This window comes from Megalobrama amblycephala, linkage group LG4, assembly GCF_018812025.1.
Source record: "Megalobrama amblycephala isolate DHTTF-2021 linkage group LG4, ASM1881202v1, whole genome shotgun sequence".
In the NCBI taxonomy this organism is placed as follows: Eukaryota; Metazoa; Chordata; class Actinopteri; order Cypriniformes; family Xenocyprididae; genus Megalobrama; species Megalobrama amblycephala.
Window position 1 is genome coordinate 42252264 of NC_063047.1, and position 26371 is coordinate 42278634.

The 26371-nt window shown below is 39.5% G+C and overlaps 1 protein-coding gene across 1 annotated transcript in view; it reads left to right on the forward strand.

Moving 5' to 3' along the window:
• Positions 1–632: 632 nt before the first annotated feature.
• The window catches only part of rgs3a (regulator of G protein signaling 3a), a 117192-nt gene continuing 91453 nt past the window's right edge, over positions 633–26371 (forward strand). The window contains exons 1-9 of the mRNA XM_048189484.1: positions 633–662; positions 14957–15038; positions 15568–15673; positions 16037–16400; positions 17253–17292; positions 18197–18477; positions 20585–20668; positions 21512–21623; positions 26065–26108. Coding sequence (XP_048045441.1) covers positions 648–662; positions 14957–15038; positions 15568–15673; positions 16037–16400; positions 17253–17292; positions 18197–18477; positions 20585–20668; positions 21512–21623; positions 26065–26108 — 1128 coding nt within the window. The 5' untranslated portion in view covers positions 633–647. The remainder of the gene's footprint in view (positions 663–14956; positions 15039–15567; positions 15674–16036; positions 16401–17252; positions 17293–18196; positions 18478–20584; positions 20669–21511; positions 21624–26064; positions 26109–26371) is intronic.

Consider the following 26371-nt stretch of genomic DNA (forward strand, 5'->3'; position numbering starts at 1 on the left):
TTCCTGAGTCTCTCCATCAGTGTCGACTCCGGTTTGAACAATGTAAGGCTGAACACTTTCGTCATTTTGGCTGCGTGAGATTCTCCAGCTTTGTTGCTATTGAGCTGTTAAAGCTCCGCCCTCTTCTGGAAAGGGGGCGGGAGCAGCAGCTCATTTGCATTTAAAGGGACACACACAAAAGCGGCGTGTTTTTGCTCATACCCAAATAGGGTCAAATTTGACAAGCTATAATAAATGATCTGTGGGGGATTTTGAGCTGAAACTTCACAGACACATTCTGGAGACACCAGAGACTGATATTACATCTTGTGAAAAATAGGTCCCCTTTAACCAAAGTTCTGAGAATGTTCCCTGGTTTACAGGAAAATAATGATTGCTGATGCAAACACATTTCAATTCTGCTGAAAAAAAAAGAAGAGATTTTGTAGTTTGATGATCTCCAAGCAATACAAAAATCTCAAGATCAAGAATGCAGGATTAAACTTTCAAAGAGAACTGTGAGGAACTTGAAAAACTCAGATTTGTTAGTTTTCCGTAGCAAGTGTGTGTGTGAAAGAGACACAGCCCACGACTCATTGGTTTTTATCTCTTCAGAAGCTGCTACAGCAAACCATGCTGCTGTCTCCAGCTCCGCAAACCCGGAGAATATGCAATGCTTAACGGTGAGTGCCGACTTTCTTCTTCTGTTGTGTGTGACATAGGGTCTGAGATTGACCATTGTAAATCACCTGACATTACATTAAAAACCAACTAAACCAATCGAATTCCATCAAATCTTATTACAATTGTTGATTGTAGATTTATGTTGAGTTCTACAGCCTTTTAAAACTATATCACAGATATCTTTGCTGTCACTCATTTACTCACCCTCATGCTTTTCCAAACAAATTTTATTTTTTGTCCTTTGGAACACAAATGAAGCTATTCACACTGCTTTTTCCCAGACAATGACATGTACAGCACAGTGTTCAGTGGCAGTCGAGCACCACAAAGGAAGCCCATGTGACTCATATGTTTCACAGTGGCTTTATGTGACGAACAGGCCAACATTTTTTGTTAATATTGTCTGATAACCTTGGCCTCCATTAGCTCTCAAATCTCATTCGCACCACCATATGTCACAATCTCCATTCACCTCAGCACTCTGTTTCCCAGAATCCCTCGCGGCTCACACCTGCACACACTCAAAGATCGCCCACACCTGCAGCTCATTCTCTCGTCCATCACTTTCAGTGTAAGTGCACACACTTCAGCTACACTCTTAACTCGGACCTCAGAGATCTTCTCATGCTTATATCTAGTATCTCCTGTGTTTATCCTCTTACCTTGATACTGGATTACCTGCTCCTGAGATCCTTCTCCAGCGTCTCTCCAACATACTCTCCATTCCCTGTAAGACAAAGACATTTCAGTTACTATTCGAGTTCATCGCCATCTATAAGCTGTGTGTGTTAGTGATGGGAAACCGAGGCTTTCTGAAGCGTTTGAGGCCTTCATCAAATTGTGCTGGAAAATGGTTCATTACTCGAAGCTTTTATCACAATGCGCATTAGCGACATCTGGTGGTCAAACTTGTTTTCTCCACCATATCTAACAATTCATCGTGGAGCAGAGGATATACGGTTTGAAAAAGCATGTGTTCGAAAAAGTCTGTGACACACAAGAGAGGACTCAATCTGGGATCAATACAGTTCTATCTAATCAATGCAAAAAATTAATTTGTGCCAATGAGAACACAGCTCGTGTCATGTGTAGCCTGGTCGACGGATTCACATATTGATCAATAATATAAAATATACAAGTATGTGATCATAATTAATTATTGACGTGAGTAGCTAAATATTTAGGGCGAACTGTTTAACCCTTATGTTCTGTTCGGTGTCTCTGAGACCCCAGCTATAAAACGATTAAATGCATTCAGTCGAGTGAAACAACAGTGCTTTGAAAACTGCATCAGAGTATCAACCGTCCATCACTAGTGTGTGTTTGTACTCAACATTTGAGGCTGCGTTCCACTCCAACTTCAGACACGCACTTGCGAACTTCCCTAAGCACTTCCCCTCAGGGGAATCCCTGCTGCCATTTTTAAGTGCGTTCCACGTCATGAAGTGGACGAGGGAAGTTTATATGGACAGACGCTCGTCCCCTCGATTTTGGCCGAGGGAGTGAGTCTACTCCGATGTACACTTCGAGCAGCTCTATATCCCACAATATAGAGCACAGCAGATCACGCTTAACTGAAGTGTTGGATATATGAATTATTTTGAGAATTAATCACATAATTAGTGTATAATATACAATTTTGTTGAGATTCAATCGCATAATACATGTTTATGTTCACAATCAAAGTTTATACTATTTGATACTTTGTTTCATTTGTGTAATTTTAATTTTATAACCATATAGAATGGTGCATAAAACAAAATCATAGAACAAAGGGGGTATAAATAATAAATCAGCTCCGTAGTGAATTTCAAGTGATCAAGGGCTTAGTGCGTGTCATTTAAACCTTATGCACGACTTCTGCCAGTAGTGGGCACTCATGCAACGTAAGCAATGACGCACATCCGAGTCCCTGAGATGGAGGGAAGTTAGTGAGTGAAGGGCATAAAAATTTGGAGTGGAACACAGCCCAAGTCTCATCAGTATATACAAATCATTACAGTATTTGAATATACAGTACAGTGTCAGGATCTTGCAGAGAACCCTTTCCCTTTCATGGAAACGGTATTCCCTGGTGGCCTCTTTCAGCAGGATAATGCTCCTGCCACGGATCTGCTGCTCTGACTTAAAGGATCTGCTGCTAACATGCAGTCTGCATTTACAAACATCTGTGAAAAAATGGGTTGTTTTAAGGAGCTCAGAGAATTCAAGAGTGGTACTGTGATAGGATGCCACCTTTACAATAAGTCACTTCATGAAGTTTCATCCCTGCTAGATATATTTCACGGTCTGTAAGTGGTATTATTGGAAAGTGGAAGCGTTTAGGAACAGCAGCAATTCAGCCTCGAAGAGGAAGACCATGTAAAGTCTCAGAGCGAACCGGTCACGAGTGTGTAAAAGTCGCCAACGCTCTGCTGATTCAACAGCTGAAGAGTTACAAACTTCCTCTGGCTTTAATATCAGCACAGGAACTGTGCGGCGGGAGCTTGATGGCCGAGCAGCTGCAGGCGTCGGATGGAGTGTGTAAAGCACTGACTGGAGCAGTGGAAAGATGAAGCACACTCCTCTGTTCGTCAGTCTGGGTCTGGAGGACGCCAGGAGAACGTTACCTGACTGACTGTAAAGTCTGCTGGAGGAGGGATGATGATGATGATGATGATGATGATGATGATGATGGGGCTGTTTTTCAGGGATTGAAGGGAAATCTTTACGCTTCAGCATTCCAACACATTTTGGACAATGCTATGCTTCCAACTTAGTGGGAACAGTTTGGGGAAGGCCATTTTTATCCCAGCATGACTCTCCCGATGCACAAAGAAAGGTCCATAAAGAGTTTGGTGTGGAAGAACTTGAATGACCCGCACAGAGTCCTGACCATATACTTTATAAATAACTTAGAAAAAAGGGTAGGGTGGTTGGGTAGTGTAAACATGTAAGACAATCTGCTTCTGGATCTGTCTAATTGTTTAATATATTTAAGTTAAGACAACTCTCAAAGTAGATTTAAAGAGGATTTGTGGAGATAATGACCGTGGAGGAGGTGCTGTGCTCCTGTTGCTCTGAGATGAGGACATACTACAGCACAACTAGAAAACCTTCAATGTAAGGCAGATCTAGACCTGTGATAGAGGATAAACACAACACTGCACTGCTGAACAGGTTGTGGAGGGTGAGTACCAGTCTTCAGTGTTTCGACAGAAGGATATGAGATTATGATTGTTGCATAGAGGTGTGTACCTGCAAACAGCCCTCCAGCCTGACCTGACTGAACTTAATATTTTCAAAAACTAACTTATGACAAGAAGATTATACATCTGTACTCATTTGAAAATAAATCTCTAACTAATAACCAAATGTTACTTGGTCCCCAAATGAAAATCCCAAAGTAGAAAAACTTGTAATATTGGTTTACAAAACTATTCATTTTTTTTAGAGATCCAAGTAAAATCTACTTTTGTGTTCCATGAATAATTAATAAGGCTGCATTTTTCACTGTTTGCCCATTTTATTTGCAATGTATTATTGATTGTTTTCAAGTTGAACTTTTAGGAAGTCTGGAGTTCTCTCATTCATACTCAGAAATAATCATTGATCGTTACGGTGTTTTGTGTACCAAGTATTGTGGGATGTGTGTACAACTCGGTCTCTAGTCTTCAAAATATATAAATAATATGTACCACTATAACATTTTGTCTTTGCATATAATGCCACATGCATTCAGGCTGTGCTGGAAAACCCATTTTGTTGAGCTTGCTGGTTCAGTTAGACATTGTGACACGACTGAAGTACAAAGCTTTGTTACTAAATGTTTTATCGACTATATGGTAACATTTGGATTTGTGCTGAATGAAAAAGGTGAGGCCATAAATTTAGATTAAAACGCATGCTGGCTTTGTATTGTCTTACGATCCGGTCACCTAATTTGCTACGAATTATATAAAATTCTAAAGCGGTAGGCCATAGATCATAGCATACATTGATGTAGTTTGTCTGCATGGAAATAAAAGGCCAGTTGATTGGACAACAGCAATGAGAGCTCTTTCTCCACCGAAGCGACAGGACACGGCTGATTCTCTGGCTGCTCAAACATAAATCCCTGTAGGCTCTCTTTGTTTTTGTGCCGCCATCTTCATGGCTTTTGTGCATATGTTGAGTGACAGCACTGAATACTTCTGACAATAACTGATTCTGACTCCAGTCGGCATTTGTCCTGTTGACCTCTGCATCTCATATGCAGCTGCACATCAAAACCCGACATCAAGAGCCTCGGGTGTATTCGGTTCAGTGCTTGATTTTCTGAAAGTCCACCTCCGTTAACACCGTTGTGGCAAGATGTTTTTCACTACTCCAATGAAAACGTTGTTGCTGGTGATGCAATTGGGATCTTTTAACAGACACCAGGATTGCGTTTATGCCCAGCAATTGCTTATGATCGACTATTGATTAATTATAACAATTTCTTTATGGTGTTTTTATTGTAATATCTTTTAAATGTTTTATAGAGTGCATATTTTAGAGCCGCTGGAAGTCATAAAGACATTTCAAAATAAGATTCCTGGTGTATTTCAGCTCATAATTAAAAGTCCTGAATCCCCCCCACCCCCTGGGTTATTATTATTAGTAGTATTATTATTTAATTTAAAGATTAAAATGTAAATAATTTTGTAATTTTTAAGTAAATACAAAGTTCTGTCATGAAACTCTCATGTTCAACCAACAAGCTACATTGAGTTAGAGGAACTTAATAATTTGTAGCATAAACACAATTTTTTAAGTTGATTACTCAATACATTTAAGTCTCTCAAACTACCAGAGTTGTAGCCCTGGAACCAATTAATATGATCTATTTCAGTACAAATCAACAGCTATCATAGCACATGCTTGTATAACTTATTTAAAGGTCAAAGAGGATCTTTTCATCGTAGAAACCTGTTATATTTTTGAATGAGCGCACAATAACAACCCCCCTCCTTCACAGTATTTCGATGTGCACGAGTGTTTACCACCGGCATTGTGTATCGTGTTAGTGGATTCTATGTCGGACACCGCAGGTAACTATAATCTGCGTTGTTACTCCTGTCTCCTGACAAAAACATTGCATCAGGGCCTTGATTGGAAAGTACTGAGCGCGCAGCCACGCTCGTCTCTCAAAGGAACGTAGGCAGTGTTGACAAGCCAGAGGGCCAATAATGATCCTAAACGATTGGCTGATGTTTTTAAGGCCTACCTCGTGCACAGATGATGTATATTAATATTATTCCTTTCAGTGCACCTAAAAATAGTCTTTTATCAGTTAGTAAAGACATTTCAAGTAATATTGCAAAAATGTATAAACTAAACATCTTCTTTAGCTTTAACATGTATATTTAATGAACAAGTAAGATATTACTTATCACTAACATTAGCACAGTCATTGCTTATGAGTCATAGTGTTTACCTTCTCTTCACACTTCACTTCAAGATTTATTCTCCTTATCCAGTCCTATGCAATACATGCTGGGAACCAGAAATCCTAATTTCCGAAGTTATCAAGACAATTTCATTAAGTTACTACAACTTAATTTAAAAAAAAAAAAGCCAATTAATGCAGAAATTTGAGTTTAAATTACAGACGATTTTAAGTTGATGTAATGATCAACATTATTGTGTCAACAGAACTCTACAAATTAATGTTTGCAACTTAAAAGGTTTAATTAAAACAATAAATTATAATTTTTACCTTGCAACCTTTCATTTATTTAAGTTTTGGTAACAGGTACCCTGAATCATTTTTTAGAGAAGCAGATTGTTGCGTTGGCCCCCGCAGTTTTGAAAAGACAGAAATCGACCCCGCACTTTTGATAAGGGCTGCTTCAACCAGTCTCAATATATCATCTTTTAGCTTAGGATATTTTCTTTCAAATGAGACCATTTTCACGTTTCTGTGAGCTTTTGTTCGTAAATAATCAACTGTTTTGTCGCAGATGTGAACAGGAAATGCGATCTCCAATTGCAATCGATCACAGCGTGCTAACGTTTTAGCCCGACAGGTCGATGGTATATAAATCGTGGCCGAACGTTAGCGTTTGTCAATCAAGCCAAACCGTCCATTCAGAAACCGAGAAATGTGACACTTTAAGGTAAGGAGGCGGATCTCTCAGGTTGACACGCGAGCTGGCTTGACTGAAGTTTTTGAGAGGATTTGTAGTTTATGGACTGTTTTGATTTCGGTAATTACATCTAGCATTGATGGCATCTATAAAAGAGATATCTAAAAGCGAAACGAAAGTTATTGCCTCGACCGGCGACACAAGAGGAGACCTGCGCGTTTAATTGATATGTATATATATATACTGTAATACTGCATTTACAAAGCTTATCAGTGGCATGCACTTTGATCGCGAAAGTGAAAGTGCCCTTTCGCATCGCGGTGCCCCCGCGTTCCCATTTCTCTCGATGTGAACCGTGAGCTCCAGTCCATTACAATTTAGGGCCCTGGTATACTTCATTTCCCGCATTCCGCTCAGTCTCGCGCGCGCGCCTTTCAAAGAAACTCCTTTGCACATGAGCGCGGAAAGACGCGTTAGGTGTGCACACGTGCACCTGTGGTCATAACAATAACAATAACAATCTCAACCAACAAAATTACAGTTTCAGTGCAGCTTCAAAGAGCTTTAAACGATACCAGACGAGGAATAAAAGTCTTATCTAGAGAAACGATTGGTCATTTTCTAAAAAAAAAAATGTAAATGTATATGCTTTATATAAACAAATGATCACCTTGCACGTGCTTCCGCCAAAATTGCACTTCCTATTCTTCAAAAAGCTTGTAGAATACGAAGAACTGGCAGTGCCAGTTCCGTTTTTTTCCATAAGTAGAATAGGGAAGGAGTAGGAGTTTTGAAGAATACGGAAAGCGGAAGCACGATCATTTGTTTATTTAAAGCATATACATTTACATTTTTTTGGAAAATGACCGATCGATTCGCTAGATAAGACCCTTATTCCTCGTCTGGTGTCGTTTAAAGCTCTTTGAAGCTGCACTGAAACTGACATTTTGATCTTCAACCGTCTGGAGTCCAGTGAAGTCCACTATATGGAGAATAATCCTGGAATGTTTTCATTAAAAACCTTCATTTCTTTTCGACTGAAGAAAGAAAGACATGAACATCTTGGATGACATGGGGGTGAGTAAATTATCAGCAAAAAGTTTTTTGAAGGTGAACTACTTGGCACAAGCTGATTGGTTCATGTCGCATTTGCAGCCAATGAGCTGCTCACAACATTTAAATGGCGGTTTAGCGTTCACTATAGCAGTTTGCAGCACACTGTCAGAGTTCCTCCAGCTCCACTGTCATATCCATTACCGTGTTAAAATCTTCTGAGAGTTCTCATGATAGAAATATCATTATCATGAAATAAAACTTCTCATATTGTGAAATAAGAATTTGGTCCCTAATTCCAACTCTAGGTAATGTGCTGTACTTGGACTGTACTTTAGGTGTGGTATAAAGCGTTTTCTCACATTCACACACAGTTTTTACCTCTATTGGGACACTCTAGTGGGACAAAACTGAATGCAGAGACATTCTGGTGAACTTTGAAACTTTGTATGCACTGCAGATGGACAGGGATTTAAACTTTTAAACAAATAGTTTAAACTTCCATTGATGACTACTCATTGGGAAAACTAATGGCCAAATAAAATTAATGATATTAATGATTCATTTTTATCACCTTTAAAGGTCCCGTTTTTCGTGTTTTTTTTGAAGCTTTGATTGTGTTTATAGTGTGCAATATAACATGTGTTCATGTTTCGCGTGTAAAAACACAGTATTTTTCACATAATTTACTTATCTGTATACCGCTGTTTCCACTGTCATAAAAACGGGCTGATGACTTCCTTGTTCTATGAAGTTCCTCCTTCAGAAATACGTAACGAGTTCTGATTGTGCCAGCGGTTCCTGTGTTGTGATTCGACAGCAGCTTAGCGCTCCTTGTCCGGAAAGGTCACGCCTCTTACCATAACGTGGAGATGCACGCGCTCAGTGTTATTGTAAACATGTCTTTAATTTTACCCTATCAATTTGAGCCGGAATCAGACCCGGTGATTGGACTGCGGGATGAAAATAACAGCGTTTCGACGACATGGCGACAAACACACTCTACAAACGCAACTCTTGTGTATTCCTGTGGGCGGAGGTTAGTCAAAAAACTGTTTTAGTGACGTCATTAAAGAAGGAAGTAGAGGGATGTAGTCCAAACTGGCCGTTCGATGTAGGCGACTTCTGTTAAATAAAATATCTCGCTTGGCATTGAACTTTGAGCTTTAAAATTTTACAGATTTTATTTATACTCTAACAACAACATTACACACTAACTAAAGTTTGAAACATGGGATCATGAAGAACGGGACCTTTAAACTGACTTTCATCAGGCCGCTCCCTACTATAGTTTACCCTGAGAAGCGAGGCAGTGCCTGATCACTCTTTCTTTTCAGAGTTTTAGGTGCTTCTTCATGCAGGACTAACAGGAGGCAGTCCTCCTCCTCTATTCCCACTTTTTAAACAAAGCAGAGAGGGAAAAAACCTTCTGAATTCCCAGTGGAGGTGAAGTGACGGACTGAATAGACTTCAGTGCCCGGTCGATGCCCCTCTGAGAGCTTGTTCTGTGTGCTTTTTATGGTCCAGGCTTTGTGTTGTAATGTGCAGCTTTAAAAAGAACTGTGCCTGAACGCAGCTATGAACTCATCAGGGTCGCCAGGGTTTCCATGCATGTAGAAGTTTTGTCTTTCCTGCTTTTGTTTTTTTCTTTTTAATTCGACCTCTCATTTGGTTGTAAAAAGTCCCATTCTATAGAGTCTGTGAATAGGTTGGCACAGAGGGTGGCGCCAGAATCCTAAAGCAGAAAATGTTGGTTTTATCCTAGTAGTAATCTGGCAAACATCCCTGATGCTGCTTTGAAGTTAATGGTGTTGTTGAAGTGAGTGCATTCATCTTTCAGCATTTCTGCCCTTACAAATAAGTATACTTAAAAATATACTGTACTTGAACTTTACTTATGTATTAAAGTCCCCCTGTGGTGAAAATCATGTTGGTAATGTTGATTATATGTTGTTTTTAACACGCTTTAAGACAAACCATGTGCAAATTCATATTGCTGAGTGTTTTCCCTTTAAAACGGCAGTGATCTAAAGACAGTCTCAAAAACACGGTTTGAAATCGCTTGGTGTTTCTGACGTCACAAACTACCTCGTAACCAATCACGTCAACGTGTGGGCGGGCTTTAGCATATCATTACCTGACCGCACAAGGGAGTCTCAAAAGAAGGTTATCCCGGTATATTTTTTCTGTTGATATGAAAAATCATGTAGATTTAGCAATATAGCGGGAGTATGATGAATATTACGATGTTATGATGAACTATAAGCCTCTGAGTTGATCAAAGCGTTTGTAAGGATACTGATAGTTAGAAAGCAGCTGTCTGACTCTGAGATGAAGAACGTTTGATAACGACCATTTTGCTGTTTGATAACGTAGTCAAGCAAAATGCTAATCATATTAATTACAGTTATGTGTCTGACATTGTAAAAAGTGATATCATTTACCTCAGTAAGTTGACCGAGTGGATCTAGTCTGAGCTTGTGCGAGTGAGTGGAGGCGGGGCTAATTATCATATTCATAGATCCGCGTATACTAAATGAAGCAAGAGTGTAGAGTTACATTCAAGCTATTTTAAGGCATGATTTTTTTTCACAGGAAAAAATGTTTAAATATGTAATTTTGGTGATCAAAGATGAGTTTTAAGGGAAAAATTAATGACTACAGGGGCAGGGAGACTTCAAGTATGCTAATATTAATGTTCTAGTAGTAGTATACTTGTAAGTGTTCTGTAAGTAGTGACATTTTAACATCACTCACTGGACATCTCATTTTTCCAACTGTTTTGAATAATTAATTTCTGAACAACCGCGATACATACAACAACTAACATAATAAAAGCCAGATTCACTTTCATCTTTTAGTGCCTTTTGCTTTGAAAGTGTCACAAAACATGCAAGTCAATGTAATTTAATTTTGCAGAAATGTTTCCAGTGAGTCTGGGTTGTCTGTGGAAGAGCTTCACTGCGAGAGACGATAGCTCAGAATATAAAAGTTTTCTCTTCAGATGTTAACTCAATCTAGTCATTTACTTTGCATGGAGAAAGTGTATGATCCGATGAAAAGAAAGTGCAGTAAATGAAAAGCATAAGGGATGAGTGTTCTTGTCAACTTGTATTATATCCTGTCATTTTCTCCTCTTTACTCCTCTCATTCTTTCCTCTCCTCTTCACCCCTCCATCCCCCTTTCTCTCTCTCTCTCTCTGTTTAATCCAGATTTCTGCTGTAATCCCTTCATTTCATGTAAGGATCAGTCATCACACAGAGAGGCTTAAACACCCTCTGCAGATGTGCTGGATCTTGCCGTCTGTAAAACTCTCACACTCAGGGCCGGCCCTCACATTTAGGGGCCCTAAGCAGCACTGAATAAAATGATGTGTTGGATTTACTTAAAATACATATGCACCATTTTTGCATCACACTTTTTAAGTAAATTCCAACTTGAAGCAAATTTATGTAAAACTAACAAGAAATCCTTTGTTATAGGTACTTAAATATATTTGTTTACTCAACATTCTTTACTGAAAAACACAAGTTGAATTTACCAAGTAATAGCAAGTTGTGTTAACTTAACATTTAAGTTAATTTACATTAAAAAAGACAGTTGATTGAGTTGAACAAACTTCAAATTTTAATTCATTTTAGACCTTGAGCTATTGAATAAAACTTACTGTACTGCTCTAGAACATTCAATGTCTTCAAATAATACAACACATATAATTAACAACAGCATTTTACTTCATTTTTGGACAGCATTTCAACAAAAGGGTTTCACACAATTAGTACAATTAGTAAAATCGGTACAAAAATAAAGCATTTTAGGTTTTCTGACAGAGACTGCAATATTACTCTGGAAACAGCAACTTAAATAGTCTAAAACCCAAAATCATGACTGTAGTACTTCTGAAAAAAGTGACAATTTCACCAAAAGGAAGTTCCAGTCCTTTAAAGTATCGTCCATGAAGCCACCTTCATGATAATCCTCAATGTGTGTGCTGTTCCTGTTCCTGGGCCAAGGCCATGTTTACCACTGTGTGGCATCCCCTCTTCTTTTTATAACAGTCTGCAAACGTCTGGGGACTGAGGAGACAAGTTGCTCAAGTTTAGGAATAGGAATGTTGTCCCATTCTTGTCTAATACAGGCTTCTAGTTGCTCAACTGTCTTAGGTCTTCTTTGTCGCATCTTCCTCTTTATGATGCGCCAAATGTTTTCTATGGGTGAAAGATCTGGACTGCAGGCTGGCCATTTCAGTACCCGGATCCTTCTTCTACGCAGCCATGATGTTGTAATTGATGCAGTATGTGGTCTGGCATTGTCATGTTGGAAAATGCAAGGTCTTCCCTGAAAGAGACGACGTCTGGATGGGAGCATATGTTGTTCTAGAACTTGGATATACCTTTCAGCATTGATGGTGCCTTTCCAGATGTGTAAGCTGCCCATGCCACACGCACTCATGCAACCCCATACCATCAGAGATGCAGGCTTCTGAACTGAGCGCTGATAACAACTTGGGTTGTCCTTGTCCTCTTTAGTCCGGATGATGTGGCGTCCCAGTTTTCCAAAAAGAACTTCAAATTTTGATTCGTCTGACCACAGAACAGTTTTCCACTTTGCCACAGTCCATTTTAAATGAGCCTCGGCCCAGAGAAAACGCCTGTGCTTCTGGATCATGTTTAGATATGGCTTCTTTTTTGACCTATAGAGTTTTAGCCGGCAACGGCGAATGGCACGGTGGATTGTGTTCACCGACAATGTTTTCTGGAAGTATTCCTGAGCCCATGTTGTGATTTCCATTACAGTAGCATTCCTGTATGTGATGCAGTGCCGTCTAAGGGCCCGAAGATCACAGGCATCCAGTATGGTTTTCCGGCCTTGACCCTTACGCACAGAGATTGTTCCAGATTCTCTGAATCTTTGGATGATATTATGCACTGTAGATGATGATAACTTCAAACTCTTTGCAATTTTTCTGTGAGAAACTCCTTTCTGATATTGCTCCACTATTTTTGGCCGCAGCATTGGGGGAATTGGTGATCCTCTGCCCATCTTGACTTCTGAGAGACACTGCCACTCTGAGAGGCTCTTTTTATACCCAATCATGTTGCCAATTGACCTAAGAAGTTGCAAATTGGTCCTCCAGCTGTTCCTTATATGTACATTTAACTTTTCCGGCCTCTTATTGCTACCTGTCCCAACTTTTTTGGAATGTGTAGCTCTCATGAAATCCAAAATGAGCCAATATTTGGCATGACATTTCAAAATGTCTCACTTTCAACATTCGATATGTTATCTATATTCTATTGTGAATAAAATATAAGTTTATGAAATTTGTAAATTGTTGCATTCCTTTTTTATTCACAATTTGTACAGTGTCCCAACTTTTTTTGGAATCGGGTTTGTACATAATTTTTTATTTATTTATTTATTTTTTGCCATTTTTGCGAATCTGTGTGAATGGGGATAGTTTTATTAACACTGTCATCCGTAGAAAGAAAAAAACTTTACATTTTTAGTACATATGTAAACATATTAAACGCAACAAACGCTGAGTGAACTTAAATATGCAATGGTGATGAACTAAATGATGAACTGTCCATGGTAAAAGATGAGTGGCGAGAAACTAAGACAACGAGACGAATGAAAACAAACTAAAAAGTTTGTGAAAACTGAACATAACTGTGACAACAACAGGCTAGTAGCACTGTAAAATGTATCAATGTGATTCATGCTAATTTGCAAATAGGTTGTTTTGCTATTAAAAGTGTTCTTCTCAAATGTGCAGAGAATAATACAAATATATGGAAAATTAGGGGGGAAAAGTGTTTAACAGTTACTATATAGGGCTTATGTCTCTCTTAGTTAATGAAGCTCTCTCCTAACAAGCTGATGATCTGAATCAGGGGTGTTAAATAAGGGAGAGCAGGGGGTCCTCAAGACCAGGTTTAAATACCACTGCCATATGTATTGCGTTCAGTGTATTGCGTTCCAGACACTCAGCTGGTAATGCTTAATGAGATTATCAGCACTGTCAGAGATGTACACCATTAAACACTGTGTATTTCCGCAGACAGCATTGGACTGAAAAGTACATGAAACAAATAAGTAGATTTTAATGGTGCTTACACAAGCTTTTATACTGTATCTTAACTGACTGAGAAAATATGATGCCTTTAAAAGCAGACAAATCACCCAAAATGCAGAAAATATGCCATGTTCACCTTTTATTTTGGCAAAGCCAATTTAATTTAAAACAATTAATAGTCAAGTGTGAAATTAACACAAATTGTATACCTCCAAAAACAGGATGCACCATATCCTTCTGTTGTTGCACCACAACCGTTCGCACTGGAAAGAGAGAAATACAACAATATTAAACAACATAAAAAATAATTAGGCTAGCTTTTTCAATTTTTATTATGTATGATTTTTGGAGCTGTGTGAAAACTCAATGCATTAATGCCTATGCATTAATATCCATAAGTAACATGTTTCTGATTGCTGAATAATTCATATCAATTAAAAATACAAGTTTAACAAATCCCCATTGACTACAAATGCAATAAACGAGTGGACATTAAATGACACACTTATATTTTATTTCAAGCTTTGGCTTACCTCCTTTCACCATCGTCACCATATTGCGCTTCTGAAAACGTTGTGAACAAAGTTTGTGAATTTGTGAATAAATACTGCTGAAATATGCAATTTTAGTCACAGCTGTGCTGTTCAGCAGGTAACAGTGCAGCACTCATAATGGATAATAATTCTGTTTAAATCACACTCTTAATGAATTTTCTAAATAAAATAATGTAAAGTGACTTTTTTTCTTTTCATATTTCATAAATGTTTCAAAAATATTTCATAAATATTTTTCATAAATGCAATGCCATAATATATCATACTATATGCGATGCAATACTATATTGTAAATATAGTCACTCTGTGTGTTGAACCTTATATGGCATTTAGCTATACTATAGCACAAGCTTTTGTACTTTACTGCTTAAGTAAATCTCTGTAACACAGACACAAATAAACTTGTGTGTTGCTGCTTCTCTGACAGACAGCTGCAGTGTCTTACCTGTTCCAGCAGATGGCAGTGTGTTGTACTCATGAGTGTGTGTGTGTGTGTGTGTGTGTGTGTGTGCTTTAGGTGACCATTCTACGAGGAAAGGGCGGCTTCGGCTTCACCATCTGCTCTGACTCGCCTGTTCGTATACAAGCAGTCGATCCAGGCAAGACCTGCTCTATGTGTTTGGTGTGTGTGTGTGTGTGTGTGTGTGTGTGTGTGTGTGTGTGCCAGAGGATGCTGCTGAACTGAAGGCTGGGAATGTGTGTTATTTCTGAGTCATGGATTATTAAGCATCACAGTCAAACATGGGTCACTGTGTGTGTGAGTTTTAGGCTACATGATTCACAGCTGATTAAAACTCGCTGTTATGTCATCATTTAAAGTGTCATGTGTGTCATGTGAGTGTCTGTCAGGTCACATGAGTCACAGCTGATTAAAATCACTGTTGTGTGTGTGTGTGTGTGTGTGTCCAAATGTCCATACAAATATGGCAATATCCAAAATCCTTGTCCTTGTGGGGACATTTTTTGGTCAGCTTATAAATCATACTAAGTGATGTTTTTTGAAAATGTGAAAATGCAGAAAGTATCTGTGATGGGTAGAGCTTATGTTTAGGGGACAGAATATAGTTTATACAGTATAAAACTCATTATGCCCATGGAAACCCAGCATGTGTGTGTTTCTTCTCTCAGGCGGTCCAGCGGATCAGGCTGGTTTGCAGCAGTTGGACACTGTTTTGCAGTTAAACGGTCAAACGGTCAAACACTGGAAGTGTGTACAACTCGCACATGCTATTAGGTACATATAACACACTGTAACACTATAACACATTACAACCTCAGGTGTGCATTATTTTCTAACAATTCAACAGCCTGTCGTCAATCATTCCTTATGCAATGTACTGTAAAGTCAGTCTTTTAATTTGAAATTATTACACTTTTTAAAAGTGCTTTTACTTTTCTCTTTAAGTACTAATTCATTAATATATTATCTGCAAGTAGTAAAATGTTTCCAAAAATATATTTGAAACAATCAAGCTGTTGAAACCTGTTAAAGGTCTCTTACGTTAATATTAGGCTAAGTCAAGTACAAAAACACTCAGCTCTTCTTTATATCTGCTTCTCTTCCTTCTTTTGTTCTTGTATCTCTCACTCGCTCCAGAAACAGTCTCAGTGAGATCACAGTGGTAGTTTGGCGTACGGGACCGTCTGCTAAGTCCAACTTTGAGGGACTGATCCATCATCCTTCTTACAAGTCCTCTAACTACTATGATACTCCAGTTTCCCCGGCTAAAAGCAAGAGGGGGGACAAAACGCCACTGCCTCCACCTCTGCCCGAGCACCGGACCAGCCGTAGGGTTTTAGTCAACGGCTCAGACGGAGGGAGCGGAGCGGGAATCCTGTGGGGAGAACGGAGGAGCGCGGTGGACGGCAAGACCGGCACCCAGACGCTGAGAGGGACGCGTGTGAAAGCATCCAACGGAGACGACTATATCATCCTGTCACCTATTAACCCTGGAAGCCAGGTAGAGCGGAGCACTGTCCATCAGTACGGTGTCTCAATATGATGTGGAGATCTGAGCAGACATGAGATTTCCAGTTGTAAAATGTGTAGATGACCTTCAACAGCTTACTCCTAAATCACAATGTGAAGCATATTGTTCCCATGCATCCTTTTTCATTTAATATTATGTTTCTTTATTTGTAAGTAGTCTTTTTTTAAATCATTTTCTGCAGATTTTACGCTCTGTTAGTGAATGAGACCCACTGTTTCCATTGAAAAATATCTTTGTAACTATGTATCAGTAACTTATTTTACGCTACGTTTTCAATTAAATCCATAAATGACAAAATATAATTCATGTTACACATAAAAAAGTACATTTCCGTTTGTTATAATGAAGTGACCATAAGGCCTGTGACACTCCGCACATGTAAGCAGCACCAAACCGATCTCGCTGGGAAATGTGAATATTTTAGGAGGCGATTTCAAATGAATTCGTACAGCACATGAAGCCGAAGGTCCATTTATTTTACGGTTTATGGCTAAAGCTTGGGGTTTGGGTTTAGTTCTGTGTAGATTTATGATCATTTGGATGTAAATGAGGTCAAACTCCTCATGTGAATTGCAGTTCACAACAACCAGGTTGTAATATTACTCAATCGCGAGCTCTGAGCACTATATTTATCACTATATTTTATCCATGAATGAAAACGCTGCCAGTGTAAAAGCACAACATTGTTTCTTTGCTTACATGCTGCTTATGCGTATTGTGTGAAAAAGGCCTAATAATATTGTAATAAACTTCTTGATCTTGATTCATTACAGAACTCCACAGAATATCTTTACATGTACTTTGACTCTTCTACATTTTCAGGTATTGGGCTCTGTCTATGGAGACAAACACAGAACATTAAGTAAGTTCCCTAATGACTGTTTTCTAGTGCGTTTTCTGTTCATGGTGTGGGGAAGTGGTTTGGAAAATTACTAGTTTGAGTCCAACAAAAATCACCATTGCGCCCTTGAGTAAGACACTTACAGGATTAGTTCACTTCAGAATTAAAATTTCCTGATAATTTACTCTCCTCCATGTCATCCAAGATGTTCATGTCTTTCTTTCTTCAGCCGAAAAGAAATGAAGGTTTTTGAGGAAATCATTCCAGGATTTTTCTCCATATAGTGGACTTCACTGGGGTTCAGTGGGTTGAAGGTCCAAATGTCAGTTTCAGTGCAGCTTCAAAGAGCTCTACATGATCCCAGACGAGGAATAAGAGTCTTATCTAGAGAAACCATCGGACATTTTATAAAAAAAAAAAAACATTATATACTTTCTAACCACAAATGCTCATCTTGCACTGCTCTGAGATGCTCCACGCATGACGTAATCATGTTGGAAAGGTCACGCGTGAAGTGCTGACATTTGGTCCTTCAACCCGTTGAACCCCAGTGAAGTCCACTATATGGAGAAAAATCCTGGAATGTTTTCCTTCATTTCTTTTCCACTGAAGAAAGAAAGACATGAACATCTTGAATAACATGGAGGAGAGTAAATTATCAGGGAACACATTAGATTGCAAAAAAAGAGAGACATGTTAGATGATGTTCTTGCCGCAGGAAGAATATCAAAAACCATTTCAGTGCACAGAATTGCTTCATCACGGAGGAGGCTGGGATACTGTCCGAATGGTTTTACTGGGGCACAGCCGTGTTTCGCTGGGGCTCGTGTCCTGGTAAAAAGGGACTAGCGACGCCCCAGTTAGAAGTGTGTTGCAAAATCTGTATCTGACTTAAATCTCACCTACAATATTTACTTTCCCGCAGCTGGCCGGATGTACCCCACACCTCAGACGTCTGCTCCACCCCCTCCGGCAGCCGGTTCCCAGTCGGCGCCTGGACTGGCCAGCAGAACGTGCTTTCTGCGTCGCTCTGGCAACAGCAAATCCAAAACACAGCAAAGCGAACATTACCAACAGCCAACTACCAACTCGAACTTTGCCAACTATCAGAACTGCACCATTGTGAGGTCACACGTGCCTCATGCCAACTATGGTACCTATGTTAAAGTGACACCTAAAATCCTTATCTTCCCCATCTTTGTGCAGGTAAGTCATCTTTATCTTCAGAATAAGCACAAACATTAAATAGAAAGATCTACTGAGCTCTAGTAGTGATCTCTTCTGAGATTCTTGTAACATAATAACATAAGAATACCAAAGTCCCTTTAAGACGAGTCTCATTGAATGGGGAAACGTCAAATTCTCCAAAGCTGTTCAAAATGCTTTCGATTAAATTTCATATTTGAAATCACCAATGAAATCTGACAACAACTGTCTCAAATTTTGTTTCTAAGCACTAGAATCATGACAAAAACTGCATTTTTCAGGCTGGACCAAGCTTATGCACATGCGCAGTCCTAAGGGTGTGTCTCTATAGGAAGTGCATGTCCGACTGTTTCTATGGGAACCGGAGCTTCTAACAGCCGCTGCAGTGACGCAATGACTTTACCAATCGACGATTGGCTCTTATTTAGAAGGCGGGACTTATTCTGCCATATTACCTGTTATACTATCTTCCGTTAATAATATATGATACAAAATTGTATCATTTTATCATATTACGAGTGCACCGTCTTTATATATGAAGTCTTTGGTAATACTACAGATAGCAGGTTGTCGGTGGGTTTTGCTGCATCCCAGCTAACAGGCTAATGTTCTGGCAAGGTTCTCTCAAAGTTATGTACAAATGTTTTTCCAGTAACGCTAACAGAAAGTTTGTTAAACGTTATCTGGTCTTTAATATTGCTCTCAAAACTTTAGCACAGAAATGTTATTTTTACATTGTTTAAATGTTTTTTTTTTCTGAAATGTTTTGGTTACATTTTTAAAATGTTTCTACTTGTTTCAGAATGTTCAGAGAATATTCAAAAGTAACATTCCTGTAACGTTTGCAGATTTATAAAACGGAATGTTCCCTTAATGATTGCATAACATGAATTTAATATTATTTATTATGTATTATTTTGAACGATCAGAGAAATAACTTAACTGGAACATCAGCAAAGTGTTCTTAGACCATAATTTTGTTAGCTGGGTGGTCCAGATTTCAAACACAGTTTTTGCATGTAACAGTGTACCAGTTTAGAGAATAGTGTGGTGAGATACAGTACAGTCCAAAAGTTTGGAACCACTAAGATTTTTAATGTTTTTAAAAGAAGTTTCGTCTGCTCACCAAGGCTACATTTATTTAATTAAAAATACAGTAAAAAACAGTAATATTGTGAAATATTATTACAATTTAAAATAACTGTTTTCTATGTGAATATATTTCACAAAGTAATTTATTCCTGTGATCAAAGCTGAATTTTCAGCATCATTACTCCAGTCTTCAGTGTCACATGATCCTTCAGAAATCATTCTGATATGATGATCTGCTGCTCAAGAAACATTTAATGTGTACAATTGTACAAAATATTTGTGTACAATATTTTTTTCAGGATTATTTGATGAATAGAAAGTTCAAAAGAACAGTGTTTATCTGAAATCTAATCTTTTGTAACATTATAAATGTCTTTACTGCCACTTTTGATTGATTTAATGCATATTTTCAAAAAAATAAAAATAAAAATTCTTACTGACCCCAAACTTTTGAACGGTAGTGTATAATGCTACAGAAGCTTTGTATTTCAGATAAATGCTGTTCTTTTGAACTTTCTATTCATCAAGGAATCCTGAAAAAAAAAGTACACAACTGTTTTCAACATTGAAAATAATCATAAATGTTCATTGAGCAGCAAATCATCATATTAGAATGATTTCTGAAGGATCATGTGACACTGAAGACTGGAGTAATGATGCTGAAAATTCAGCTTTGATCACAGGAATAAATTACTTTGTCAAATATATTTAAATAGTACACAGTTATTTTAAATTGTAATAATATTTTACAATATTACTGTTTTTTACTGTATTTTTAATTAAATAAATGTAGCCTTGGTGAGCAGACGAAACTTCTTTTAAAAACATTAAAAATCTTAGTGGTTCCAAACTTTTGGACTGTACTGTATATGGGGTTGAGTACTCTGTAAAAAGCAGTACTGCTAGCTCAGCACTTTCTTCAGTCATGTAGATAATAGCAGTGAATATTATAAGTTGTTAAGCCAAAGCTGGCTTACCATAACTGATTCGGAGTCTGTGTCTGACTTTTCTGAAGCCTGTAGATCTGTGTAGCCCAACTCGATCTCTGGTGATCTCTGAAGAAATGATTCTACATGAGAGCAAGCACTTCTTTATCAAGGTAAGAGATACTCTGCATATATTGTGCATGTGTATTTATGGCATTGCACACTTGAGTGTGAAGTTTTATAACTTTATTAATGTGGGGTCAGTTTTTTTTTTTTTTTTTTTATTCTTGCCTGAACTAACTTTTTCATGTAGAAATTACATTTGTTTTTTTCTGTAGTATTTAGTTCACCACAGAATCATTTTTTATCAGTGTTCATTTTTGCAAAACGCAAAAAATGTACCAATATGAATCACTGCCATTTCAAACAGAAAAGAACATGATTTGTAAACTAATACATTTTGAGGTTTGCATCACATGACCAGCTCCATATGTGTGGCTTTTCTGATGTGGTAAACTTGCTCGGAAGCTCACCTGGTGCAGCACTGATGTCGTGAAACACGAGTCACGATAAAAGAGCTCAAAGACTCGTAGAAGCAGTTAAAATGGCCTGCTTCAGCAATTGCAGTTGCTTTTGTTAACACTGTTGGTTAGGTTTAGGGTTTAGTGCAGGAGTACGTTATTTTAAAACTCACAGGACATTTCACTTTAAAATGTTGTGAAATGTGAAAGACGCAACGTAATATCATTTTGCAGAAATGTCGCCACAGGCACCTTTTTCTAATGAGCCTGGGCTGGTGAAAAGATATCCATCTTGGGATAAATTTGGACCAAATCAGACCCAACTATTTTCGGGCTAAATAAAGACCGTGACGGGCCGACCTGATTTATTCTTGCACACTGGAAGCTAGTTTCAACATGCTGTTACTTTCTTACTTTCCAGTTCAAGCACTGGCCGCATGTATCTGACTCCATCTGAAACATCTGCACTCTCTCACTGTGGCTCTCTCTGTTTAGGTAACAATCTTCATATACTCAGATCTGATGTTGGTGACCAGAGAGGATGAACTGGGACGATGTAATGTCCTGCAAAACCCGCTGTACCTCAGACAGCTGCAGCTGCAGGATGGTGAGTGACGACTGCATACATTCACACACACAATCAGTGTTCAAATCCATGTTCTCAGAGTCCACAGTCCCGTCCCTTTAAGGCAGCATTCATTTATGCCAGGCAAAAAAGAAAAGAAAAAGTACCTCATGACATGCCCAATTTTATACTCTTTTTCAGCAATATCAATAAGATCATTCATGAAATGGCTAAAATGGAAAAGATCACACCATTATAAAACCACTGTTTTGCCCAATAGATATTATTGCAATTAACTCAATAATTGATTAGATTAATTGATAAATTATTGAAAGAAATAGTCGTTTGTTATATTATCTGAGATGATTGTTGCAGTGTCTTTGCTCTGGAGACGTAGCAGAGCTATAAAATGAATGTTTGTGTAGATGTCCTGACTGATTTAGTGAGATCAGTGCGTGTGTGATCATGTGACAGGATGACCGTCACAGCGTGGCTGAAGAACCTGCAGGTGTCTCACAGACTGTACGACTGTCTCCTCTAATAACTGTTGAAATAATGGCATTAGAAAATATGAAATATTTGATCAGTCATGTTGGTTTTATACTAGTGAAGACTGGAATATTCCAGTAAGATTCTTGAAAGTCAGTATTGAATTTATGTACTGTATAGTTGAAATTAGTAAAAATGTTACAACACAATAGCACTTTAATATTATATTATTGCAAGAATCTTCTGTGAACGATGAATTTTGGGTTAAATGGAGAGAACCTACACCTGATCATGATGCACTGGTGGAAAGTGAGAAAGGTACAAATCGGAGTCGTTTGTCATAATTATACAGCTCATACAAAAAAGTATGGAACTCTAAAATGAAATTAAAATAAATGAAAGATGTTTAACTGAAATAAACTGTAAAATAACAGAACATATTGATGCAAAATAAAAGCTTTGGAGGCAAAGGGAGCCATAAAGGAATACCATAGTTCACCCAAATGATGGATGGGTGGATAGGTGCATAGAGGGATGAGTGGATGGATGGAGGGATGAGTGGATGGGTGGATGGAGGGGTGGATGAGTGGATGGAGGGGTGGATGAGTGGATGGATGGATGGAGGGGTGGATGAGTGGAGGGGTGGATGGATGAGTGGAGCGGTGGATAAATGGATGAAGGATGGATGAATGGATGAGTGGAGGGGTGGATGAGTGGATGGAGGGGTGGATGAGTGGATGGATGGATGGAGGGGTGGATGAGTGGATGGATGGATGGAGGGGTGGATGAGTGGAGGGTGGATGGATGAGTGGAGCGGTGGATAAATGGATGAAGGATGGATGAATGGATGAGTGGAGGGGTGGATGAGTGGATGGAGGGGTGGATGAGTGGATGGATGGATGGAGGGGTGGATGAGTGGATGGATGGATGGAGGGTGGATGGATGAGTGGAGGGGTGGATGGATGAGTGGAGCGGTGGATAAATGGATGAAGGATGGATGAATGGATGAGTGGAGGGGTGGATGAGTGGATGGAGGGGTGGATGAGTGGATGGATGGATGGAGGGGTGGATGAGTGGATGGATGGATGGAGGGGTGGATGAGTGGAGGGGTGGATGGATGAGTGGAGCGGTGGATAAATGGATGAAGGATGGATGAATGGATGAGTGGAGGGTGGATGAGTGGATGGATGGATGGAGGGTGGATGAGTGGATGGATGGATGGAGGGGTGGATGAGTATATGGAGGGGTGGATGAGTGGATGGATGGATGGAGGGGTGGATGAGTGGATGGATGGATGGAGGGGTGGATGAGTGGAGGGGTGCATGAGTGAATGGGTGGATGGATGAGTGGAGGGTGGATAAATTGAAGGATGGATGAGGTGGATAAATTGATGGGTGGATAAATGGATGGGTGGATGAGTGGATGGGTGGATCAATGAAGGATGGATGGATGGATGGAGGGGTGGATGAGTGGATGGAGGGGTGGATGAGTGGAGGGGTGGATGGATGAGTGGAGCGGTGGATAAATGGATGAAGGATGGATGAATGGATGAGTGGAGGGGTGGATGAGTGGATGGATGGATGGAGGGGTGGATGAGTGGATGGATGGATGAGTGGAGGGGTGCATGAGTGAATGGGTGGATGGATGAGTGGAGGGGTGGATGAGTGGATGGTGGATGGATGGAGGGTGGATGAGTGGAGGGGTGGATGAGTGGATGGATGGATGGGTGGATAAATGGATGGGTGGATAAATGGATGGGTGGATGAGTGAATGGGTGGATGGATGAGTGGATGGGTGGATCAATGAATGAAGGATGGATGAATGGATGAGTGGGTGGATGGATGGATGGAGGGGTGGATGGATGAGTGAGTCGTTGGATGGATGAGTGGGTGGATGGATGGATGGAGGGGTGGATGGATGAGTGAGTCGGATTGGATGGATGAGTGGATGGATGGATGGATGGATGGATGGAGGGGTGGATGAGTGGATGGAGGGGTGGATGAGTGGAGGGGTGGATGGATGAGTGGAGCGGTGGATAAATGGATGAAGGATGGATGAGTGGAGGGGTGGATGAGTGGATGGATGGATGGAGGGGTGGATGGATGAGTGAGTCGTTGGATGGATGAGTGGATGGATGGATGGATGGATGGATGGAGGGGTGGATGAGTGGATGGATGGATGGATGGATGGATGGAGGGGTGGATGAGTGAATGGGTGGATGGATGAGTGGAGGGGTGGATCAATGAATGAAGGATGGATAGAAGGATGAGTGGATGGATGGATGGACGGGTGGATTGATAGTGTGACATTCAATCTCATAGAAATGGCTTTTGGTTCTTATTCTGAGTTGTTTCCAGTAGAGTTGTCAAAAGTACCGACTTTCGGTACTGAAATGTTAAAAATGTGACGCTTTGAGCGCTGTTGAGCGGATTCATAAACATCTCTGATTGGCCATTGAGTTGATGAGCTCATCGGATATGCCCGTGATTGGCTACAATGATCAACGCACGAGAGCGTTTGAAAGCACACGGAAGTGTTTGAATTCTGTCAGTGGACCGGTCCGTGTCAGACTCCTGCTTTCAAACACTCCCGTGTGTATCTGTGCAAGCGCTCAGTGAAGAGAGTCATTGATGAATATTTACAACGTTTTTGAAGCATTGATCATTGAAGCCAAACACACACAAATCTGATGAGCGCGTCAACACAGCATGAACGTGCTGAGCTCTCAGAAACGGCTCTATAAAAGGCACAGGACAGGACAGAGCGAACAGCCACGATCAGAGAAGGCTGTCGACCACCGAGTGACCGAGAGCTCCTCAGAGAGGACAGAGAGACAACGTGATGGGCAGCAGGTCAGGTGACCCGAAAATCAAACACGCATATCTTGGATAGTGTGAGGTGGGAGAATATGGTGTGGACTTCAAACACAGCATATATATGAATTTATTGTATGCTTTCTGAGAACTGTTGGGGGTGAAAGGCTATTTGCACCTTGAAGGGCACTGGAAGTGAAGGGTACAGTCAAAGACTATAGAATAACACAAGACGCGTCACTCGTATTGTTTTTGAATGGGAGAAAGTATAACGCGCAATATGGCGGAATAAGTCCCGCCTTCTAAATAAGAGCCAATCGCCAACTGGTAAAGTCATCGCGTCACTTCAGCGGCCTTTAGAATCACCGGTTTCTATAGAAACAGTCAGACGCGCGCCTCCGAAGAGACGTGCATGTAGGTCTGCGCATGCGCATTAGCTCGATCCAGCCTGAAAAATACATTTTTTTTTTGTCATGATTCGAGCGTTTAGAAACTAAATTTATGAGCCGGTTGTTGTTAGATTTCATTGGTGATTTCAAATATGAAATTTAATCGTAAGGTTGGCGAACAGTTTTGGAGAATTTGATGTTTCCCCATTCGAAGAGATTGCATGATGCCCAGGATGCCCGAGAGGCGTTTCAAAGATGGCCGCCGAGTGAAATGACTTGTCTTAAAGGGACTTTGGTACAGTACAGCAGAAGTGAGTTCACTCCTTTTGAAAAATATGATTTTTCTTCAATTCTCATTGACCAGCTGACCAATTAAGATCAATTAGTGGAAGGTCACCAACACCATTAGGATAAAAACATACATTTTATTTATATAAGGTGTTACAACAATGAATACAGCGTACAACAAATTCCACCAAATCTAATATTTTGTATGATATTAGATCTATTATTTTTATTATTATTATTAATATTTTACCACATGAAGAGACAGTATACATGTTGACATGCATTAAAGACTCAAAGAGGACCTGTTACAACAGTCTTTTATCAAAGTAATATTGTGCCACATATGGGACACTACCCTTCTCCCTTCAGAGTACTCGCTTCAAGTGCACTTCCCTTACAGGTGAATCGGACAGGGATCTTCAGAGTTTATCTCCAGCCCTGTTATGTTGAAAATTGTTGCCCTTCTTAAATAATTTTATGACCTTATCATGTTTGTTTCCTCAGATCACACTGAAGATCTGCAATTCTACTTGATCCACATGACAGAGGTGAGTTACGGAAATATGTGGTGTAACTAATTAAAAAACGTTTTGTTTATATGTTTGTGGGTGATAATAAACAAACATTTCTGTCCCTTAGTATGATTTTCACAACCCAGGCTTATTGGAAATATACAAAACTCTGCAAAACTGCAAACACAAAGATGTACATATACAATTGACTGCAGTTTCCACCTGAAATGAACACTAGGGGCAGTAAAACACCAACAATTTGATTTTTTTTATTCTTTTACACAAATTATGATTACAAG